Below are 14,932 nucleotides of genomic sequence, written 5' to 3'. Positions count from 1 at the left end.
GGAGGTCAGTGGTATAGCAACTGGACTCCTATTGACATCAAAGTAGCTCTCACAGATGTCAGACAGACTGGGATAGCTTCAGGGGACTAAGTACAGGATAGTGGAGGTAAGGAAAAGCCCCCTTACCTCCCAGTTTGAATCCTGGTTGCCCTCCTTGTCCCGCTGGCTTGAGGAATGTAGAGACCGCACGTCCGCGGTGAACATACACCTCCCCCCCCCCTCCCACTACCATGGCAAATTTGAGACTTGCGCCCCTTTACATATGGTGGATTTTGGGGGACAAATAAATGTTGAATAGAGCTGCAGAATATACAATAATACATCTCATTATAATAATATGTGCACGATGTAACTGCCCCCAAACCCTTCTACTGACCCTCCTGAAGTTGCAAGTTAGGGCAGACGGGCAAACTTGGAGTAATCTACTGTGATATATAGATGCATGATGATTAAAAATGCCTCGGTTTCTTGCCAATATTGTCTTAACACTTAGACCTGCAAATAATTCAATAGACCCTTATTTAAAATACCATTTGTTTTTATTCAAATGTCATTTTATGGTGCAGAAGCCCCATGCCGTCTGTACCTGTGCTTTTGTATTTGTCAGTGTGTCTCAACCTGCATCTCTGCCTTTCTGTCTCTTGCAAGCCAGTCAGCCTGTGTGATGCTGTCACAATGTGTCTGTGATGTCACACACAGTGTCACATCATCACACAAGCTGGCTGGCAAATCGAGAGCTTTGGTTCTGTGGTTGTCCTGTTCAGCCAAGGAAAGAGAGAGGCAGAGAGACAGCAAGACGTTCATCCCTCTCATACAAATTAAGTTAGTGTTAGTAGAGCAACAGAGCCACAGCCTGTACTGATAGCACATAATTAGGAGTGCTATTTATGGAGGAAGAGGTAGAAGAGGAAAAGTTTGGGAATCAGCAGCAGGAGGAGAAGCAGAGCAGGAGAACCTGAAGGAGCAGGAGGAAGAAGAGAAGTGGGAGAAGGCAAATCATCAGGAGGAGATTAAGCAGAAGGTGAAGGTGGGATAGCAGAAGGATGACGAGGAGGAAGATAAGCGGAATGAAGTAAACGAGGATAACCAGGAGGAGCAGAAGCAAAAGGAGCAGAAAGAGTGGGAACACTCACAGTATAAAGGTGATCCATCTCACTCCCTTTCTGACTCTCCTGATTTCTCTGTATGTTGTTGCTGTTGCTATAACTCCAATTTCTAGTCCCTGGATTAGTATTTAAGAAGTGTAAATTCATTATAGGTTGTGATTTTGTTTATTGGACCCACATAGAGTTCATGATCATTTCCCCCATCATATGCAGAGATATCCAAAACGTCACAGCATCAGTTGAAGAAACCTATGAGGTTTGGAAAGCTCTGTATACTATCATTTAATATATTAAGAACTCTATGTTGGTCCATTAAAAAGGTTACAACAACCTACAATGAATGTATACTTCTCTAGAACGAGAACGGCTTCTAGAGCTTGGAATTACAATGAATTTAGATTGCAGTAACCATGAAATGGAAACAGGAGAAGAGGGTAGGAGGGGAGGGTTCTCCACATCACAATGAGGATCTTCAAACAGATTTAGGTCTTGAATACACTGCAGTTTCCATGTGGGTCTTTCTCTGAAGTTATTGGGGGGTCTGCAGAGGCAGGCAAAATAATGCCACTTTTTTTCAGTCACTGGGAAATGTTAACTCATGTTAAGTGGAGTACCTCAAGGCTGGCGATTGCGACCCATGCTTTTTAACTTGTTTATTAATGACCTTGAGGTTGGCATAAAGAGATGTCTCCATCTTGTGTAAGGTTGTGTAAGAACATGATGTAATTTCTCTCCAGAAGGACTTGGATAGACTGGAAACCAGGGCAGATGAGGTTCATTACAGATAAATGTAAGGTTATACATTTGGGAAACATGAATAAACAGACAACATACATTAAATGGGGATAAATTAGGAGAATCCTTGATGGAGAAGGATTTAGGAGTGCTGGTAGACAGTAAGCTTATCAATCGTGCCCAAAGTCATGCAGTAGCTGCAAAGGCAGACAAGATCTTATCTTGCATTAAAACGGGCAAAGGATGGAAGGGAAGTAAACATAATTACTGTATGCCCCTTTATAAAGCATTAGTAAGACCACGTGATACAAAAATATATTGCGCTCAAAAGTGATAAGTGGGTGATAGGTGATATTGTGACCTAGATTAAAAAAACATAACCTGATTGGAAGAAGGTTTTATGCCGCTGTTCTTATAGGATGGCTCAGCACACCAGGCTAATACAGAAACAGAAGAAAAAAACAGCGCAAAAAAACCATAGTGTAGTATATTAAAAATCAATTTATAGGGTAAAAGGTGAGTCTTGCACGTACATCAAAATAAAAATTACACAGCATAACATGTTAGGGACATGTTACCACTCGGCGGGAACAGCAGGACACGGGCAGATGTAACTGGAACGTCCTTCCTCTGGTCGCTGGTATCCAGGATCGGTAAGTACAACTCTGCTTGAGAAGCCTTCCTGTGCACTGAAGATACTGCAGCCGTCAGTTCAGAAGGGATGACCTCCTGATCAGTTCCGGGTTAGTCCGCGTGTGCGTGTGACGTCATCAAGTGGCGTCCCTCTGCCGGTCGCGTCTCACCGCGTCTCACCACACTGGGTAGTATGTCGAGTGAGCAAAAAGTCCCGAACAAGTCCCGAACAAAGCTGGTGCAATAAATTAAAGCCACAATGGGAAGTGAATAAGAAAATAAAGGAACGCGCCCTCTCCTACGCGTTTCGTATCAAAATACTTCTTCAAGGAATAATGGAGGAAGTTCCAGGGCGGTTCATATACTCAGCTCTCATGCGATTGGCCACACTAAATGAACTCAACTCCCCCCACCTGGAGAGACAAAAGCTCATCCCATAGAGGGTCAAAATCAGAACAAGCAGTCTCTCGCATGGAGATATGAGGGGTTAATTTTTAACACTTAACATTACACAATAACAATTAACTTTAATAACATATTGCGGCAAGCAGAAAACTCTAAAAATAAAGAGACAAAAGAAATTAGTGACATTTCAAATGCATAATAAATACACAGAATGCTGCTACCTAATATTAAATGTTTATTTAAAAATGATATGGTCTAGACTCAGACATTTGGATGTATAGAGAGAAGAGATTTGAATGAGTTAAATGCATAAACAATTAAATTAAAATTTAGAATGTTCACTGGCACTATTTAGATATGATTGGAGATTAAAATAAAGACCAAACGTCAATCTCCTCATTGAGACCTAGTGGGGACAGAGTCTGTAGTTTGTAGATCCACAGACTCTCTTGTTTGGATAATTTTTTATCTCTGTCTCCACCGCGTCTCCCTGACTGGACAATTTGGATACCTATGTATGTCAATAGCGAAGGGTCAGAATTATGTTTACAGTATATTTAAAGTGTCTGGACACGCTATGTTGTTCAAACCCTATTCTTATGTTATTAGCGTGTTCTAAAATTCTAACTCTTAAGAATCTTTTGGTCCGCCCAACATACTGATACCCACAGGGACATTGTAACAGATAAACCACATATGTTGATTTACAGGATATGCAATCTTTAACAATAAACTTTTCTTTGGTAGTGTTTGATTGGAATGTTTTACGATTTGTATTCCACTTTCCACAGCAATAGTTACCGTTGGGTTTACAAGGCATCCATGGAATCTCCAAAGATGTATCTATTGGAGACCCAATATCACTTGGTGCCAGGTAATGTTTTAAGGTTTTAGCCCGACGGTAAATGAAGCTGGGTTTTTGGTGGAGGGAGGGACCCAGAATCGGATCGTTACATAGAATGTTCCAGTTCTTCTTAATTATTTTTTGAATGCTAGTGCTAACTGAACTAAATTCCGTGATAAATGGTACTTTCAATTTGTCATCTGTATTTTCGTTAGTTATTCGTTTTTTCTGAACCAATAAAGAGTCCCTCACCATTCTTTCAACTTTCTCTAGAGAGCTGAGTAACAGGGCCTTATCATACCCACGTTCAATAAACCTCTCCAAAAGAGACCGATTGAGCTTAAAAGTCAGTTTGGAGACTAGAATTCCATTTAATACGCATAAACTGACTCAGGGGTATGTTGTCAATCCATGATCTTTTGTGATTGCTGGATGACAATAAAAAGCTGTTAGTGTCCACTTTTTTGAAAAAAGTTTTGGTGTTAATGTTTTCACCAATTCTAGATACCAGACTGAGATCTAAAAAGTCTATCTGATTCAAATTAGTCTGGGATGTAAATTTGAAATTGAAATCATTATTGTTCAGATAAACCTTAAAGAGCTCCAGAGTATCATCATCACCCTCCCAGATACACAGGACATCATCGATATATCTCTGCCATACAATAACCCTATCCGCAAATGGGTTATTATGCCATATAAAGTTATCTTCCCATACCCCCATGTATATGTTTGCATAACGGGGGGCAAAACGCGTCCCCATGGCTGTGCCACACAACTGTATGTAGAACTGATTCATAAATAGAAAATAGTTGTGTGACAAAATAAAGGTAATGGCATCGATAATAAAATCACAATTTAGTGGGTGAAGTTCTATATCTTTTGCTAATGTCTCCTTAATTGCCCCAAACCCTTTATCATGGGGAATACATGTTTAAAGGGATTGAACATCGAATGTTGCTGATCTATAGCCGTCTTGCCATTTTATTGTTTTGAACAAATTCAAAACGGCATTGGTATCTTTAATATATGATGACAGTATTTTCACATATTTTTGTAGAAAAAAAAATCTACATACTGCGACAAATTCGACGTTAATGATCCAATTCCGGAGATTATAGGTCTACCCGGTGGATCGATTGATGTCTTGTGTATTTTAGGAAGATGATAATATACCGGTATGGTGGGAAATAAAACATTTAGAAATTGATATTCTGATTTAGTTAACACTGTGGACACAACAGCCTCATCAAGGAGGCCCTGCAGCTCTGAAACAAAGCGTTTAGTTGGATCCTGACTGAGTTTACCATAATTAACTGGATCGTTCAGTATACGCAGCGCCTCAGTTTCGTAACTTTCACGGTCTTGGAGAACTACTCCTCCACCTTTATCTGCCTGTCTTATGATCAGATCTTTCCTGAAGTTCTTTTAAAGCCAAGTGTTCTTCATAGCTAAGATTGTGTGGTATATCTGATGGTTTAAAATTCTTAACCAGTGATGTGAACTCATTGTTCACTACATTAAAAAACGAATCAATAAAACTCCCTTTACTTTGGGCTGGATAAAACCTCGATGGTGGTTTAAAATCACTATGTTGGCATAAAGTCAAAATTGGATCCTCATCAATGGGGTCTGGATTTGAAGCTAAATTGCTTGGATCAGTTCCTGTTTCTCTTTTAAGGAAATGTCTCTTAAGTGTCAGGTTCCTAGTGAACCTGTGCAAATCAGATAACAGCTGAAACCCATTGGGACCACTTGATTGAGAAAATTTAGACCTTTACTGAGAACCAACTTTTGACATAAAGTTAAATCTATTTTAGATAAATTAAAAAATGCCCTTAAAAGATTCGTTATTGTTTAATTTGATTCCCTTCTTTGTTTTGGTCTTACACCCTCCTCTTGTTCCTCTTCTGGTGAATGGTGTCTTTTTTTGTGACCTGGGAGTCTCTAAAATCTTCTTCTCTTTCTCTCTGTGTGTACTCCCTTTTTCTTTTGGGCCCAAGTACCTTTGCTTGAGTTCCTCCAGAAAAAGGGATTTTTTAGGAGATTGCTGCTCAGAGTCCTTCCTAGGGGGGTGTACTCACCCTCCGATGCTCATACTGTTTCTCTTTCTGGTGTATATCTTTACTATGTGTTTCCTTATATGTGTACTCTGATCTGTTGTAATTTGAAATGTCACTAATTTCTTTTCTCTTTATTTTTCTGCTTGCCGCAATATGTTATTAAAATTAATTGTTATTGTGTAATGTTGTGTTAAAAATTAACCCCTCATATCTCCATGCGAGAGACTGCCTGTTCTGATTTTGACCCTCTATGGGATGAGCTTTTGTCTCTCCAGGTGGGGGGAGTTGAGTTCATTTAGTGTGGCCAATCGCATGAGAGCTGAGAGTATATGAACCGCCCCGGAACTTCCTCCATTATTCCCTGAAGAAGTATTTTGATACAAAACGCATAGGAGAGGGCGCGTTCCTTTATTTTCTTATTCACTTCCCATTGTGGCTTTAATTTATTGCACCAGCTTTGTTCGGGACTTTTTGCTCACTCGACATACTACCCAGTGTGGTGAGACGCGACCGTAAGAGGGACGCCACACGCACACGCGGACTAACCCGGAACTGATCAGGAGATCATCCCTTCTGAACTGACGGCTGCAGTATCTTCAGTGCACAGGAAGGCTTCTCAAGCAGAGTTGTACTTACCGATCCTGGATACCATGACCAGAGGAAGGACGTTCCAGTTGTACGGCTGCTCGTGTCCTGCTGTTCCCGCCGAGTGGTAACATGTCCCTAACATGTTATGCTGTGTAATTTTTATTTTGATGTACGTGCAACACTCACCTTTTACCCTATAAATTGATTTTTAATATACTACACTATGGTTTTTTTGCGCTGTTTTTTTCTTCTATTAGTAAGACCACACCTTGAATATGGAGTACAATTTTGGGCACCAGTCCTTAGAAAAAAAACATTATGGAACTAGAGAGAGTGCAGAGAAAAGACACCAAAATAATAAAGGGGGTGGATAATCTAATTTATGAGGAGAGGTTAGCAAAATTAGATTTACTTACATTAGAAAAAGATGGGATATCATAACTATATACAAATATATTCAAGAACAGTACAAGGAGCTTTCAAAAGAACTATTCATCCAAAAGGGCAGTACAAAAGGACTCAGGGGCATCCCTTAGGGTTGGAGGAAAGAAGATTTTCACCAGCAACAAAAAGAAAGGGTTCTTTACAGTAAGGGCAGTTCAAATGTGGCATTCATTACCCATGGAGACTGTGATGGCAGATACAATAGACATGTTCAAAAAAAAGGTTGGACATCTTTTTAGAAAGGAAAGGTATACAGGGATATACCAAATAAGTAAACATGGTAAGGATGTTGATCCAGGGAGTAATTTGATTGCCAATATTGGAGTCAGGAAGGAATTTATTTTTCCCCTTTTGAGATATCATTGGATATTTGGAGGTTTTTGTTTGCCTTCCTCTGGATCAATATACTGTAAGTACGGATATATATACTGTAAGTACGGATATAGGATAAAGTATCTGTCATCTAAATTTAGCATAGGGTGAACTTGGACGCATGTCTTTTTTCAACCTAATCTCCTATGTAACTTTTCCATGACAGAGCCGGTGTAATAGCTAGCAGCATGTAAAATAAAATACAATGACCATGGCTCATTCCAACATGCAAAATAGTTTTATGTTCTTACATCTTTATTTTAGACACATTTTGATCAGGTTGAATAATATTCACAAAGAAGAAACACACACCTTTTTGATACTACTTCGATAACTTCAATATATTGAAACATTCAAATAATGATGCCAAGTGTCTATACAGTTTCAGCCATTAATAGCAACTCTTCCCTCTGGAATGAAATACCCCCTGATCGGAGAGGTTGTGGCAGCCCCTCCCACCCCCAGCACTCAAAGAGTGAAATAGTCTCAGAGGATGGTCTAAAAAAAAAAAAAAAAAATCTATCTCTGGCTCACTTAATCCGGCCCTGTTGAGTCTTCCACAAAATCTGAATATCTTTAAAAGTTTTTTTTGTTCTAAATTTGTGTTAACTTTTAGGTAGCTGTAGTGATATTTAAGCATCTTAAGAAAAAAAAACCATCTAAGAAGTTTTTGAACCCTTATTTAAATGAATCCTATGATTGATAACAAGTAAAAGCAAAAAAGTTATGACAGCAAAGGCATCAAGATGCCTTGAGAACCAACCGAGTCGCGCTGGAGCGCTAGGCCACGCCCCCCGGTGGTTCAGCCAATGAGGGCGAACCTGCCGGGTGACGTCACGCCCCGCCGTAGCTCTCTGCCGACCGAGGGACTCAGCTACACACGCCGCCTGCCTGGCAGACGCGCATGCAAGCCGCCTAAGTATCATATAAGTAAATACACAGAACAATGTAGCACACCAACGCAAAAAGTATACATTAAGTTGTTTTTTTTTTTTAAAGAAAAAAAATCCGGAGACAGCCGGCTACCTATATTTGATGCCCCTCCCGGTTCTGAGTTTTTTTTCGCTGATTAAACAGCATATTGCGTAATATGGTGTGTTATATCAGTCTCCCTAGAATTCAGCGATAACCCTTAATATCCAACCATAAACATGACGGCAAAAGCAAAAGCAACAACATTTGCAGTTTGTAAAACACATACACGCAATTATTCTATAGGCGTGTATGCAGAAATTATAGATTCAGTTCAAACAGTTTTATATATTATCAACCGCTAAAAGAAAAAACATTACCAGTTTGAACTGAAGCAGCTTTCACAGAGTTTTGTTTATTTTTATAAACTAACCATCATCACCTACAAAATGCAGATTCCCTAAACAAAACACCTTTACTTCCCCCCCCCTTTTTTTTTGGAGTGCTACAGTATTATTCTACATCTTCTAGCACCCTTATCTAGATTTATCAAGCAGCGCTACGCCATAAGACACCATCCAGAACCAAGAGACACCTTACAGCACAAACTCATGTAAGCGGGCTCTAGTGGTTTTCCAGCTCCGGAAGGTGTCTTGGCATAGCACAGTTCAGTAATTGTGGCGTACTGAATGGGTTGCAAGGTGGCTTCTAGCGCTGGAAAGGGTCATATGGCATAGTATCGCTTAGTAAATATGCTCAAATATTTTACAGGTTTGACAAGGGTACAAGTTCATCCTTGTATGATGTATGCATCACTGCGCCCAGCACAGCAGAATAGTCGTCTGATCTGCCAACTGGTGCAATAGAGGAATTGTAAATGTTGTTTGTATGTGAAGCAACAAAGTCTCCAATATGTTCCCTTTATATGTATTTCAATAAATTAAACACAAACTTTGTTTTAAAAAGTTACCTCTAAAATGTTAGCTGTATAGATCAAGAACATTTGTTGTTCATTAACCTTCACTCACATTCGATGTATTGAACAAGACCACACCGAGACAGCTTCTAACAGATGGTGAGAAGCTATAGCTTCCAATGCAAGAGGTAAAGTACCCCTTCGCCCCAAGAACAAGTAACATCAGTAACATCAATTTTAAAAAAAGGTCGCTGCTGAATCCGATCTCACTTCGTGATCAGGGAATGTGTCAACACAAAAGCCATGTTCTATGGACCAGAGAATGGTCAATTGGTTTGATCTGTTGCTACCTTGACAAAAACAAAATGAAATAGAGACAGACACACACACACACACAAAACAGATTACCTAATGAGAAGTTTCTTTAGAATTAACCAAGAAAAATCTGAACCTACGCACTCCAATGCATCAGACCAATAGACATTCTCTCTAGTCTATACAGTTGTTGGTTAGGTCAAAGAACCACATACTGTATGTCAGATGTGAAGGTCACCTTCACTTATCCCTTGACAGGCGATCATGTGGAATGTGTTCACTCTCCCTTCTTGGATATTGCCACTTTCCCTTTTTAACGGCTGTAAAATGTGCTGTGCAACAAAGTGAATAAATACAATATATATAAAAAAAAAAATATAACACTAATACTGCAAAACATAAGCAGTGGAAGCTTGTTTCCCAAATTATGAGACTGCATAAGTTATCTTAGTTGGAGTATGGCGTCCATAATGTCATTGCGATACGGACAACAGGCTTGGATCAGTCAACAGTGGCCGAGTACCCTACGGAACATCGCAAAGACTTTCAGCAGCTATGTTACCTTGTAACAGATCCAACTACATACAAGTATTTCTCTGGTGGTCTTCAAAGTCCAGAACGGATTCCATTACTCTCTAGCTTAAAATCACAGTAACGCCCCACGCCTGTAGTGGAGGCAAATGGGTTCTCTTGTGTAGGCAGCAGGGTACAGAGGAATTGGGGAGGAACAGTGAAACTTTAGGAGATGCATGTTTCAGAGAAGTCTTAATAGGGCCTGAAATTCCAGTAGCTTGAAAAAACGGAGATCTGGAAAGGAAAGATATAGTGTTAGTGCCAAGTTGCACATTGTCCTTGATGATGTCACTACCTGCCTTTCTAGTTAGATTGCACCTCCACACTCACATGGTCTGTTATGCCACAACAACAACAACAACAACAACCTACAAGCATACCACAGTTTAAGGACACTCGCGAGTAAGGACATTTTCAATAGCACCATAGCTCGCTTCACGAGTACAGACACTTATTCTGCCCTACAGACCTCCATAGTAGTGACGCGCTGGTTCCCCTCGCCCAATAGGCAAACAGCACCTATTTTAAACCAGTTACAGGGATATAACCGTGAAGATATTATGAGTTAACAGTTCTAAAAAGGCACATAAACTAATAAATCCAATAAGTTTCCTATGTGAAATCCCTTAAAGGTGCAATTCTGTACAAAATCGACTGAGTTCATCACATCATAAGAGTGACTAAATATAAAATACCAATCAAAATATTTCAATTCTTTCTCAATATGTACTGTTTAAGTTGTAAATAGCTTTGGTATTTGTGGTTGCCATTTCCTGCCACATAACCCGCTGCCAGTCGCATCCTTATAGGTTTTCCCTGCTAAATGGATGACAGGAAATTAAGCTTCATCTGATTCTCTGCCTGATTTCAAACAGTCATGCTGTTCTATCCCAGGAAGCAGGGATGTTCAGAGGGACTTTCTCCCCACCTATAGGGAGAAGGAGTGGCTCAGTGAGTAAAGACACTGACTGGCACTGAGTGTGAAGCAGGGGAGCCTGGTTCAATTCCCGGTGTCGGCTCCTTGTGACCATGGGCAAGTCACTTTACCTACCTGTGCCCCAGACACCAAATAATAGATTGTAAGCTCCACGGGGCAGGGACCTGTCCCTGCAAGATGTCTCTGTAAAGCGCTACGTAAAACTAGCAGCGCTATACAAGATCATACTATTATTATTATTACCTATAAAAGTCCAAGTTCAGAATGCCTTGCAAGAATGTGGAGGGATTGGCTTTGGAAGGGAAAAACTTATGGTGTTACTTTACCTCAATTACAACTTATTATCCTGGTTAAAATCCATCATTAGCTATAAATGGCAAACCATAGATGCTAAATTTAAAATCAGCTACAAAGATAAGATCAGGGCGACAGCTCTACTACAAGCGGCTTCCGACCTGCTGTGGGCATTTTAGGATTCCCATGAATAGCAAAGTTTAAAAAAGGTAATGATGTCTACCAAACTGTTTAACTTGACCTTTACCTTGTCCTTCAGTTGCTGGCACAGCTGGAGAGACACGGTGAAGAAGACCAGGGCGTCGTTCAACCAGGGAACCACACTTTCCACCTTGTGGACGTGGCTGACTTCATACCTCTGATTTCCCAGCTCACTGAGAAAGGCAAGACATTAATAATAATAATAATAATAATAATGTATGTTGGTGTGTGTCTGTCAGAGCCGTAGCTCCAAGACCATGAAACCTAGACACCTGAAACTATGCATACATACTAAGGGGATCCTAGGGGTTATTTAGCATTTTGGGATTTTTCCCTCTCCTGTTATTTTTTTACAATTTAAATGCATTCCACACAAGGGCACTGCCCATTAAATAAACTCAGGTCATGCGAACGTCAGCGAAAGATGGACAGTGTGGTCCTCAGAGTTATATGGTCACCTTGAAGTGAGGTAAAGGGAGAAGGGTTAGATCTATGACTGTCACCTTGAGGTTGATCGCATAAAATGTGTCCCTTCTGTGTCAGTCACCTGGGGTCACATTAAACAGACCAGTGGCCCTTGCTCTTCTGGTGGGAATGAGCAAGAATTTTCTTCTGACTGACCATCACTTTGTCCCTAGGGGTATGCAGTAGGGGTATGAAAGTTGGACACTTCCCATCAAAAGCCATGAATTGTAGAGCAATAGGAGCCAGTCACACAGGAATTTATGGATCTATGCAACTTGTAGATGATTCACTAATGACCCAAGTAAACACTCCTTTCTGTGTAGTGTTCACGTAATCGCGATGTGTCATGTACTGTGGTGCCGTAGCAGCACGCATAAGAGTTAAAACTTATACTTTCCATTTTGTTGAATAAAAGGTCTCAAATCAGCTACATTTACAGAAATGAACCCCTTCCCCACATGACCCATTATGAAAATTAGCTCCAACGCAGATTACAATCCCTCCCCCCCCCCCAACCGTTTAATTTAAATTTGTATGCAAAAAAAGTCTGCAGTAGAGTGTTCACATGGCAACTCCTGCTTTGTATTCTCACTTTCTACACCTCACCAGACAGAACAAAGTTCCTTTCCATTCAGACTACAAATAATCTTCATCTTCACAGATAAGGTTCTTAGAGGCCTACTAATGTGACTGAGTGAGAGGGATCAAGCAGCCATATTAAACTTGGGCTTTGAGCTCTATTAATGAAGATGGACATCCTACAGTATTGTGAAGAAATAAAAGCATGCAGGTGGAACTGCCCCATTAGCCTATTAAACATGCAACTATCCTTCGTGGACTTTTGCCCTAGGAAGGATTGAAGTAATGCCCCTTTCCACTCCTTTTACAGCACTAGGTATGTGCTGGCTTTTTGACAAAGATCATCATAATAGACTGGAAAAAGTAGAGGTTTACTCACAACATAGCTCCAGGATTGTGCAGGACAGAACTGCCAGCTGGTCGGAAATTCTGGATGCAAAAGAACAGCAAGTCAGACCAGAACATTGTGGCAAAACCTCCTTTATTACTCTACTGAAGTTGCAGCTCGGCACTGTCGAACCAATAACTATACAAGTTAGGCTCTGCAGCTTGTATTCCGTTGTATGTCTATTTTTATGGCTGCTCCATGTTAACATCACTGCTGGACATTTCATTTTTATTACCGTTTTGCAGAATAGGTCTCACCTTGGCAGAATTAGGCTGGAGGGCATGAAGCTGGTATACCAGCAAGCACAGCTTGTTCACGTTGATGTAGAAATTCAAGAGGATGTCGGGAGGGAGTGATGGAGTAAACATTTTCTAAAAATGAAAAAAAAAAAAAAAAAAAACATTTTAACTTTTTACCCACTAAAATAAAAAAATAAGTAAAAAACTACATAGGAAACGTAATGGGACATGTATGGAAAAGCAGAGACATTAGTAAAGTTAATGGTTCAATCCACCATAGGACCAAAATGAACAAATGGTAATGATCTGTTTAAAATCTCTTCAAAACTAGGCAATGGATGCCCACAAAAAAATTATTTATTTTTATTTTATTTTTTAAACAATTTGTATATAATCTTGTGTGCTCATTGACCATTTCAAAGTAGCTTCAAGATTCCCCTTCTCAGTGCTGTTTTTGTGAAAAGTATGATGCCATCTCAGGCCAGCAAGCATTATAAAGGTCAGTATCTCTCCTGGAGTGCCGTCAACCCTCTGCCAAGGGTGCCACGGCCATGAAACATCATGCGCTGCCTGGAAACAGAGGCGACTCGCTGCCTCCCTATCTCTAGGCAGTGCGGGACATGCCCACGAAGCAGCAGTTATGTTTGAGGGAAGGCAGGTGGGGTGAGGGACAGGAAAGAAGGCGAGGGCTGTGGGGTGGAGGGAGATGTGTGGGTTTGAGTAAGAAGGGTGGATGAGTGGTGTGTGTAGGAAGAAGGGAGTAAGTGTAGTGTGTGGGGGCAGGATTGTGCAGTGAAGGAAAGGAGAGTTGTGTGGCGTGCAAGATTGAGGAGGGGGGGTGCTATATAGGAAGTGTGGGATGTATTTTGTGTAAGAAAGGGGTGGGTGTGGTACGTGTGAGCAAGAAGCTGATAAGTGAGCTATGATGATTAACATGGGTGCCTGCCCAGAGTTTTTACAAATCCAGGGGTGGCTGTGCTCAGCAAAAGCTTGTGCACCACTTCTATAGATCTAGCCAACTCAGGCTTCTTATAGTTGACCCAGTAAGTCATGGAGGCTTACACAACTGCGGACCACTGGTTTTCGTGATACAAATAGAATGGTAAATACGCAACCCCAAAATACATGCAATGAAGATATGAGACACACTGCTTGGCTTCCTCCCTGCTAATCTCCTGCGCTCCGCACACAACAACTGTCTCCTTTCCACTTTACTGTTCTGCCATCTAGTCGGATATTGAGGGCAGTGAGTGAGAAAGGTTAATGGTAGAAGAGGAATTTAGCTACAAAAAGTATACATAAATGCGCAGAAAATATGTGGATTGATTTTTAAAAAAGGACACAGATTTCCCCGCTTCATCCTGTGCAGTAAAGGGTGCACAGTTTCACATCTGACAAATATGTGGTTTCTGCCTCACCACCCTCCCCTTGCAAATGAGTGCACTTACCGTGAGTCCGCTGGTGGCAACCTCAGGCAGGGTCATGGTAGCTGGTGTGGTAAGGCGATTTCGAGCCCGTGTTAGCTGTAGCATCACAGCATCCATAAGCTGCAAAAAAGACAGGTTGGGCGTAGGGGGTATGGTGTTCATACAGGACATTACATACACAAGCATGGAGTAGAAAAAGCTTTCAATTAGCTTTTAATGGATTTTGCAGGTTACGGATTGCATGTAAGCAAAATAAAGCAGAGGCCCCGTGTGACAGCCCCACGCTATTTGACCTATCTCATTATCAAAAAGCAACGATAGCTGCTGGACCATTTCTATTTCAAGCACATCTGGAATGCAAAAGGCTATTGAGACTAACCTATCCATTCAAGCAACCCATAAGTAAGCTTGTTGGAAGTGGCCATTTAAAAAAAAAAAAAACCCCGGGGATGTCCGCTTTACCAAAATGTGTGTGAGCATGTACATTCATACAAAT

General features: G+C 40.8%; 1 protein-coding gene across 1 annotated transcript in view; it reads right to left on the bottom strand.

Moving 5' to 3' along the window:
• Positions 1 to 7,409: 7,409 nt before the first annotated feature.
• Positions 7,410 to 14,932, bottom strand: part of ROGDI (rogdi atypical leucine zipper) — a 40,124-nt gene continuing 32,601 nt past the window's right edge. Inside the window, exons 7-11 of the mRNA XM_075566179.1 lie at positions 14,458 to 14,556; positions 13,028 to 13,141; positions 12,762 to 12,811; positions 11,385 to 11,511; positions 7,410 to 10,140 (exon numbers count right to left, since the gene is read on the bottom strand). Coding sequence (XP_075422294.1) covers positions 10,099 to 10,140; positions 11,385 to 11,511; positions 12,762 to 12,811; positions 13,028 to 13,141; positions 14,458 to 14,556 — 432 coding nt within the window. The 3' untranslated portion in view covers positions 7,410 to 10,098. The remainder of the gene's footprint in view (positions 10,141 to 11,384; positions 11,512 to 12,761; positions 12,812 to 13,027; positions 13,142 to 14,457; positions 14,557 to 14,932) is intronic.

Source organism: Ascaphus truei, chromosome 11 (assembly GCF_040206685.1).
Source record: "Ascaphus truei isolate aAscTru1 chromosome 11, aAscTru1.hap1, whole genome shotgun sequence".
NCBI lineage: Eukaryota > Metazoa > Chordata > Amphibia > Anura > Ascaphidae > Ascaphus > Ascaphus truei.
Note: the sequence above shows the minus strand (reverse complement) of the source record. Positions and strands in the feature narration are given on the sequence as shown.